Below are 9,584 nucleotides of genomic sequence, written 5' to 3'. Positions count from 1 at the left end.
GGTTGCATACAAGTATTAAGAGACAATGTAAGCATGTCTATCCTATGGTTTTGGTCAGGGTCACATTTTAATCCATGTAGTGCTGTGGCTCTAGGAATGGCATTATTGGTTAGTCCACGTCTTTGGTCCGGACTGAAATATCTGAACAGCTATAAGATGCTATGTTGTACAGACATTCACGATCCATAGAGGATGAACTCCACTGACTTTAGTGATCCTTTCACTTTTCCTTAACTGCCACCATAAGGTTGACATTTTTATTTTTGGATGTCTTTAAGAAGATGGATTGCAATGAAATTTGGTACACACATTCATGGTGTCCAGAAGATGAACCCACATTACTTTGGTGATCCCCTGACTTTTCCTCTAGCACCATCAGCAGGTCAACATTTTCACTTTGTGTGAAATTCTCAACATCTACTGGATGGATTGGCACAAATTTTGGTGCAGACATTATAGTTCCTAGATAATGTATGCTAATGACTTCAGTGATCCTGGCTTTTCAACTGTGCCTCAGTATAGTCTCACACAGCTGTCAGTGTGGCTATAGACTCAGGGGTGAATTCACAAAAGAATTGCACAGCTTTTGCAGCCACTAAGCCTGCACTAAGAAGACAAAAAGAACTTATAATTCTCAAAGCACCTGCAAAGGGTGAAATGCACTTCTAATTGCACTGCCAAGCAAATAGCGTCTCGGTGCTCCTGTGCTATTTGCATTAATTTAAATCAGGTAGCATGCATACATTGGTGGTTACTACAGCACACTGACAGACTGGGATATTAAGTCCAACATATGGTTTCTTCCTGTCACATTCAAATTATTTCTGCTTGAAGTTTTGAGGATTGCCTCTGCACTTTGTTGGTAAGGCTAAATTGCACTCAGCTTTAAAACCTTACAGGCATTTGTGTGCTGTAACATCATAAGCGCGGTGTCTTTTATGAATTGACGCTTGAGAAGGGGCAGATACTCATGCGCCATGGTGCTATCGGCAGATGCAATCCATTCTTTGTGAATTCGCCCCTCATAGTCTTGTTTTCAACTATAATCAAGGGAACAGCTGCTTTTTAACCCTGTGATACACAAGTTATTCACTGATTTCCTCCATCCAGGCATGAGCACACGGATGAGTCCAGTGAGTGATGTTCAGCAAGGGACTGCCTACATGGGCTTTTCAAAGTCCAGCGTGTTCAACAGGAGCTGCTTTGCTTTCTGAATGAGTCAAAATGGAGACCACACCACCCACTCTGTGGTCTGTTTGGTTTTAGTTAGAAAATAGAGACAACATTAAAGAGTATGGTAATGAATTACAAATATGATTTACTTCTTTATTTCCATAGATGCCCACGTAATGGGCAGATTTAACCTCTGAAGCAACAATACATACAATGTGCCAGAAGTGTTTTCTTCTTCTTGCTTTTCTGAAAGAAGTTAGAAGCTATAAAGGAATATCACTATACATAGCACTGGTGTTGCCCAATCTGTAAAGCAATACTGTCACAAAACAAGATATACATCGCAGGAAAATGATTAAACCAAATTAAAAACAGAGCAATCAGTTATACAACATGTTTATGTTCTGGTCATTGATGGTCTCTCTAGCACACACGAGTCCTGAATAAACCAGTTGGTTCTATAAACTCTGAGCATTGCTGACCAGCACCGATGCAACACTTGGTAGGGGAAGAGCACGTAGCCTCCAAATGCCAAGTATCTACAGTGACACTGTGAAAGGGAGGGGGAGGACGAGAGCTGAGCAGTGAGCAATAGTTCACTGGATGTGGGATACAGAGTGGGATCTGCAGCAGAACAAGATCAGATAGCAGATATACCAAGAAAGTGTGAGACTGTCGACTACCCATGACTCTAAAATAAGCTGTGAGGGATTGATTTTTGATTGGATTGGACCCTACAGGCCGTGTGAGCCATGCAGACATTTCATCTGGAATAGCTGTGATCAACTTGTTGTGCTATTTTGAGGGTCAAAATTATACCTTCAGTGCTTTACTAGTCATTTTCTAATTTCTTTCCTGTTTCTGATCAACTGAATATCATTCGTGCAGTAGCGTTGGAGGACAGGACAGTAGGAGTGATTGTAATGCTCTGCTTTTTGAGTGGAGAAAGAGACACATTAAAACTAGGAGGCACAGGCATGATGGTACTCTGTGGCGGCTTACTTTTCTGCCTCAGGAGGATAGAGTGGTTCTACCCATAACAGAAGAGAAGAGTTGAAGGAAGCCTGAGGAGAAACATGCAGCAGTTTGGATAAAGACTGAGAGATATTGAAGAAACAGAAAGTTGGGAATCCACATTTATTGGGAACATTTGTACACAAGGTAAGCTGCTTATGATTTTAGACAGAGAAACTATAAATATAATACTGTAGGAAACACCTTTCTAATTATATACCTCTAGAGTGTCTCTCATTGTTAAATGTAAATATATTTTCAGTCTCTATTGTGACAAACGTCAGCAGAGGAATACACTCATCTCTGCTCCGGTGTTTAGATCACAGCCCAGCAGGCAGAGTGTGGCTCCTGTGAGAGCTGCGAAGCAGTCGTACAGAATACTAGATATTAATATCCCTTGCTTCCTAGCAACTACTGTAGAGCACTGAGAATTGTAAACAACTGTGTAAAAACACACATACCCATACTGAAACATGCATAAAATGTCAAATTTGTTGTTATTAATTGTCATCCTGGAGTCTGCACACAAAACTCTTACAATTGAGGGTTTGAAACACACCGCAACTTGAATCTGTACAGAAAGTTTATATAAAATTCATCATGTTTCATACCTGTTCTGTTTTATGTACAGGGTTTTTGTATGCATCTTTATGGAGCAATAGATTAGATTATTCATGGTGGGGACACCTGCACAGCAGCCTGTGTGACCCCATTTGGAAGTTTTATTACAGCTGAAATCCCAGTTGCTTTATAACTACACATTCTTAAAATGCTGAGGTGTGTTATTTGATGTTTGACTGCATGTCGTCTATTGAAGAAACAAAACTAATCATGTTAGGATCTCTACCGTGTTTTTTGACCTGAGTTTACCCACCAGTCTTGTTCTCAGATATCTTAAAGGGCAATGTAATCAAAATCAACCATGATAATTATCTAAAAGGCAAGACTTAACATGTCACAGCCAGTTGCTGACCAACATGTCACCTTGTGCTGATGCGTAGTTGAAGTGCTTTTCTCTGTTTCCCTCGAGTCTGAAGTGTGATGGTGTGACAGGGTCTTGTTTTATGACTTGAAATGAGTGAAGTTCCATCAGTGGATTAAACCTCTGACAATAAAATGATCATACAAAGAATGAGAGCAGCTGAACATCAGTAAAGCAAGTGACATGAATATCATTCAGAGCTGGAGACTCAGGAGATAAATTAACTGCAGCGTGGCTTTGGTGCTAATGCAGGTATATGAAATTTTATACATATCATGACATATCTGTACATTTGTCCAGATGTACAGATATGTCATGTGTCAACTATTGGATAGATTGTTGTGTAAGTTTTGTATCAACCTTAAGGATGAATCCTTTGGGATGGATCCTAATGATTTTGGTGATTCCTCGCTTTCCTTTAAGCACCCAGTGCTTGGCCTGAGGTTGAAATCTTAAGTTTGGGTACCAAAAGTACCAAAATATTCAAGATGGCGTCGCACTATGGTGCTACAAGCTGCTGTCAACTTGTTTCTTGGTGTGTTATTTGTACACAAAAGAACGAGTAAGCACAAGCATTGCACTGAACTTATACATGTGGCAATAAAGTTGAACTTAAAGGAATACGTCACCCACAAAATGACCATTTGTATATCAATTACTCACCCTGTGTCACATTGAATTTGTAAGGAAAACTCTGCTTTTCTCAAATGTCTCCATGGGGAACATAGAATCCACAAATGGTGAATATTGTTGATGAATTATAGCAAAGGGGGACTGCGTTTAACAACAGCAAAACTATATCAAAACATCCATTAACAAACTCATATACAACTCGTTCAATATAATCCAAGTCTTATTTTACCAGTCATATTCTCAGTACTTCTCAAACACATGCATTTTGTGAAAACGTTACTATTTAAAACAGACATGCATGCAAGCGGCACTCCTGGGCGAGGATGTGCGTTTGATCTCTGCTTATGTATGCCATTAAGCAGAGTTCAAACGCACATGCTTGCCCAGGTGCACTTTTGTTTGTGGATGAGACAATTTAATAATGTGTTGAAATAGTAAGGATTTAGAGATATAGCATGTGTTTGGGAAGTATTGAACACAACTGGATACATGAGACTTGGAATATACTGCATGAGTTGTAAGAGTTTGCAAATGGATGTTTTGATAAAGCTTTGCTGTTATCAAACGCTGTCCCTTTGTACTGCAGTTCATCTTCTTCAATCTTTGTTCACCATGGAGGCATATGAGAAAGGCAACATGAATTCAGTGTAACACAGGGTGAGTGATTGATATACAAATGGTCATTTTGTGGATAAAGTATTTCTTTAAATGACTCAACAGGTTGAGTGACTACAATGCTTTTGAGGTGAGTATGAGTGTTGTACACATAACTTTTCATGTAGCACCATCATCATGTTAGCATGCTAGCTAACTTAGCTAAGGTGGTGAACATAAACATTATACCTGCTAGACATTTGGAGCATATTACAAAAGCCTTGTGAAAAACAAAGGTTTCTATATACATACAGGTGTATGCACTCATCAAAATGCACAGCCTCATTCTGAGATCTCCTAGCTGTCGTCTTATTATCTTAATATCTTTGCAATGTGAGTCTACTGTAAGTACAGCTGCACAGAGCCATTAGACTGTAAACTTTTGTTTATCACAAAGTTGAGTAGGCTAAAACTTTATAGAAAGTTTGACTCCAAAATATTCAAGCAGAAAGAGTATAAACCTGTTGCTGACAGCTGTCCTCTTCGTTGGTATTATGTGTTTCTATGTGAAACAGGATGTTCAGATTTTTGATTAAGTTTACTGTATGATACTGGTACTTGCACTACAGGCTTAAAACAAATAAATGAAAATGACAACTAAGTGTCACACAATTTGCTGTAAATCATATAGAAGATGTAACAAATTTATTTCTAGGATGACAAATCAAGCACAAGCTAGATGTGCTGAAGGCTGCAGTTGGAGACTGGTCAAGATAAAGTTCCCCTTTTTTAAAAATATCTTTTCCATTAATGTACCTGAAGTGATTCCATCGATTCCTATCTTCAAAGCATTAGTATCTGAGGCTATCTCTTCTATGATACCCAATTTTCTGCCCCGTGTTTTTCAGCCCATATTATTTTCCAGTTTAGCCTCACAGGGGACTCACACAGCCTCATCACAGTACTCCAGTGACTCTAATAGTTGTGCCAGCTGGAGGAAACAGAAGATACGTCATATAAAATGGCAGGGCATTGGATTAGCTGGCTATTTCTGTACCTTGTTGATCAGAGAAACATGTATTGTATACACCAGAGTATTTCCGAAAGAGCAATTGGGGAAAGAGAGGTAGGACAGAAAATCAAATGTCTGGAGGGATATATTACAAATTAAATGTAGTTGTGTTTGAAAATCTATGTAAAACTGTATCATTTTCATATTTGCCCTAAATTGTGCCACATAAATTAATTGACATCTGAACATCTTCAAAACACAGATTACTGCCAATTACATTCATCAACTACATTTTGACTAAATTGAGAAGAAAAACAATCAAAAGAGCTGTTACAGAATCAACAGCAGAAAAATATTACATGAAAATACAACAAGCATTAGCTGGGAAAGCTTTGTAAAACAGCAGCTATTATTAGAAACCATCTTCTAAAACTATTTGAGTTGACAGTGAGTGACTCCTCAGAGAGGTCTATATATTTTTGAGTAGGGAAGTAGAAGTCTGGCCTAAACAAGTCATACTTATCAGACAAATTATAGTCAGTGGTGTGCTGAAGCAAAGAGATAGAGAATATGAAGTATTCCTAAACTGTGCAGAAAAAAAGTTTTATTTCACACTGAAACTACTTACAGGCAGTGGTGCCCCCAGAAATATGGCCAGATGAGGCCACTGAAAATCTTGGGGTGGTACATCAAAACTAAAAACCATCACTGAATTTCAGGATGTTAATTACGTATGCAGTTGAAGTTTATAGGCTACTAGTTGAAAACTATGCCAATAAGAGAGCTAAGGAACTGCTACTTATATATTTTGGTTTCTTATTTTACAATTTATTTCAGGACATGGTTGTCTGTCTCTATATGTTAGCCCTGTGATAATCCCTCTGTCCAGGGTGTTCCCCACCTCTCACCCAATGTCAGCTGGAATAGGCTCTTTACCTCACAGCCCCTTACTGGGAAAAACAGAGAGTTTAAAAATGAGTGCACCACAGTCACTTAAATATTATAAGGCCAGCCTCTAATCATTTTTGCGAAGGAGGACCACTACAGGGAGGAGCAATTTTATCAAGGAGGCCAAGGCCCCCTCTGGCCCCCTTTGGGAGCACCACTGCTTACTGTGAATTTAAGTGGAAATGTACATCATGTTCACTGGCTTTGTCCAGTGTACACAGTGTGCAGTCTTCTGAGGCCAGAATCAGCAACATGTTGTCAAATTAGTATTGCAAAACATGACTGTGTGGTTATCTAAATTTTCTGTTTAAACATAGGTAAAGTGATTCATATTCCACTTTTCAGATGACATCCATTCACCTTACAAAATTCCATTGTATGCAGATAATAGATAATACTGTATGCTAATATTTTGCCTGTCCTTCCTTTACAGGAAACTATTTTTGTGCCTCACTTCTCAATTCCAGCTGACACTGCGTCTGTTCTGGAAGGAGCCACACACTTCCTGTGAGCCTGGTCAGTTTTGTATGAGCCGGGCTGATCGTGTAAAGTGGCTCACGTGGCTCTGCCCCACTGAGGCATGAGTGTGGGAAGGGCCCACCACCACAGTTTCGTGTCCTGTGAAGAAGAAGGCCTGAGACTAAATACCATGCCTGCTGTGGGCAGCTTCGGCAATGGCAAGATTCACACGAGACGCAAATACCACAGCCGGTTTGTCAGCAAGGCTGGCCAATGCAACATCAATTTCTCAAACATGGATGAGAAGTCACAGCGGTACATATCTGACATTTTTACAACATGTGTGGACATCCGCTGGCGATACATGTTCCTGCTATTCAGCCTGGTGTTTGTGGCATCCTGGCTAACATTTGGTCTGGCGTTCTACGTCATTGGCCTCCTACACGGTGACATGGACCATCCTGAAGGGGACGACAGCTTTGTTCCTTGCGTCACACAGGTTAACACCTTCGTGGCAGCTTTCCTTTTCTCCATTGAGACCCAGACAACCATTGGCTATGGTGCTCGTTGTGTGACAGAGGAATGTCCGGCTGCTGTCTTCATGGTGGTCTTTCAGTCCATCATGGGCTGCATTATCGATGCCTTCATGATTGGTGCCATCATGGCTAAGATGGCAAGGCCCAAAAAGCGTGCAGAGACTCTACTGTTCAGCCACAATGCAGTTATTGCTTTACGTGATGGGAAACTGTGCCTCATGTTTAGGGTTGCTAATCTAAGGAAGAGCCACATTGTGGAAGCTCATGTGCGAGCCCAACTCGTCAAGCCCCGTTACACAGAGGAAGGCGAATACATCCCCTTGGATCAGATTGACATGAACGTCGGCTATGACAAAGGTACAGACCGCCTGTTTCTGGTTGCACCCCTCACTGTCATACATGAGATTGATGAAGACAGTCCACTGTTTGGCATCAGTAAGCAAGATCTCGAAACATCTGATTTTGAGATAGTAATTATACTTGAAGGGTTGGTGGAGGCCACAGCCATGACGACACAGGCACGCAGCTCTTACCTGCCCTCAGAGATCCTGTGGGGTCACCGCTTTGAGCCCGTCATCTTTGAGGAGAGGAGCCAGTACAGGATAGATTACGCCTACTTTCACAAAACATTTGAGGTACCCTCCACCCCCAGATGCAGTGCCAAGGACATGGAGGAGAGAAAATTCCCAACATCTGGTGCCAACTCTTTCTGCTATGAGAATGAGCTTGCCTTCATCAGCAGGGATGAGGAGGACGAGGGCGATGTGGAGGAAGAGGAAGAAAGACAGTGTTTATCAGAGCTAGGGAATGAGCAGGCCACTCCTGGACGAGATCAAAAGTCATCCCGTAGAGAATCAGAGATTTAACCTTTGGCTGTTGCTCGTCTAGTTTGTTTTTGGATGCAGAGCAATGCAAGTGTTGCGTAAAGAGCCCTATGACTGTCATCCTACTGACACGAGGATACCACTACAGGAGGAGAAACAGCAGAACTGATCCCTGTTAGACAAGCAGGGATGAAACTCATTGCACTTCTCACTGGATTAACTCTTTTGCTTCCCTGAGATGGTTACGAAGCATTATCAAATGCAAAGAAAACTGTCATGTTTCAATTTGCAGATGATTCTAGTAATAAAGTGCATGACAATAACATAGTTTTGTATGAATATTTTAAGACATGTTTCATAGTTTTGTTGGGACTATCTGTAGGTGCTGTTCACCGTCCGCAAATATACAATTTGCAAATGAGTGTGGAGTGAAATTGACACTTTGCAGATGACATTTAGAAACCTAAAGTGTGGGAATATTTCTCCGGATTGATTTAGTAAAAACAGAGGTGTAGCTCAACAACGTATTTTAATCTTATTGATATAATTTATGTGTATAATAAGACTCTAAATATTATACATTATACAATGTCCATGGATGACGTGATTAGTTGGCATACATACAACTAGACTCCATGAAAGTGTGGGAGACACTTGAGAAGGTAGTTTTCTAAATATTTCCATCAGAAAAAGGGAAAACACAGTTGATGGTGCATCGTATGTCATTTAAGCATTGATGACAGGGGAACTACTCTGTCTTTACATTTCAACCAGAGGGAAACATTTGACCCAAATAGATGTTAAACATTTCAGAGTGCCTGCTTGCACCAAGGTGAGAATAATCACACTGCAGTATTTTGGCTATTTACACGTTATTACAGATCCCACTGCATGCTGTGATTGGCTAGAGCTCGTCATGTTGACACCTCTAGGTCAGAAACAGTTAGGATTAGTGCAAAGAGGTCATGGTTAGGGGTAATACCAGCTAATCTCCGATATTCTGGGATTAAAGTGGTGAATTACAAGAGAAAACTCATAAATGTACGGCCAGAGATTCAGGTGACATAGTTTTCGACAACAGTCCATGGCAGTAATAAGATATGGTGGATAAATGGGTTACAGAAAAGTACAAAACCTGACAGCACTCACTTATAAGTGTGACACTTTTAATTTAATAAACTGCACAGCAACAGATAAATGGACGCGTTTCAGCTCATAGCCCTCCTCAGCGTTACACCTACTCCTAACGCTGAGGACAGCTATGAGCTGAAACACGTCCGTTTATCTGCTGCTGTGCAGTTTATTAAATTAAAAGTGTCACACTTATAAGTGAGTGCTGTCAGGTTTTGTACTTTTCTGTGGATTGTTTGGGACCGGCACCCTATTACTTTTGAGACTTTTTGAGTGAG

At 40.5% G+C, this 9,584-nt stretch overlaps 1 protein-coding gene across 1 annotated transcript; it reads left to right on the top strand.

Moving 5' to 3' along the window:
• Positions 1-1,771: 1,771 nt before the first annotated feature.
• kcnj12b (potassium inwardly rectifying channel subfamily J member 12b) lies at positions 1,772-9,319 on the top strand. The gene is made up of 2 exons (XM_049562212.1): positions 1,772-2,334; positions 6,790-9,319. Exon 2 carries the CDS (start codon positions 6,937-6,939, stop codon positions 8,215-8,217), a length of 1,281 nt encoding a protein of 426 aa, XP_049418169.1. The 5' UTR covers positions 1,772-2,334; positions 6,790-6,936; the 3' UTR covers positions 8,218-9,319.
• The last annotated feature ends 265 nt before the right edge of the window (positions 9,320-9,584 follow it).

The sequence above is a fragment of the Epinephelus fuscoguttatus genome, linkage group LG19 (genome assembly GCF_011397635.1).
Source record: "Epinephelus fuscoguttatus linkage group LG19, E.fuscoguttatus.final_Chr_v1".
Lineage (NCBI taxonomy): Eukaryota > Metazoa > Chordata > Actinopteri > Perciformes > Serranidae > Epinephelus > Epinephelus fuscoguttatus.
This window is presented reverse-complemented; position numbering and strand designations above follow the sequence as displayed.

What these genes read in the sequence shown, in the direction of transcription:
- kcnj12b (XM_049562212.1), top strand. Translation starts at nt 6,937, where the DNA reads ATGAGTGTGGGAAGGGCCCACCACCACAGTTTCGTGTCCTGTGAAGAA.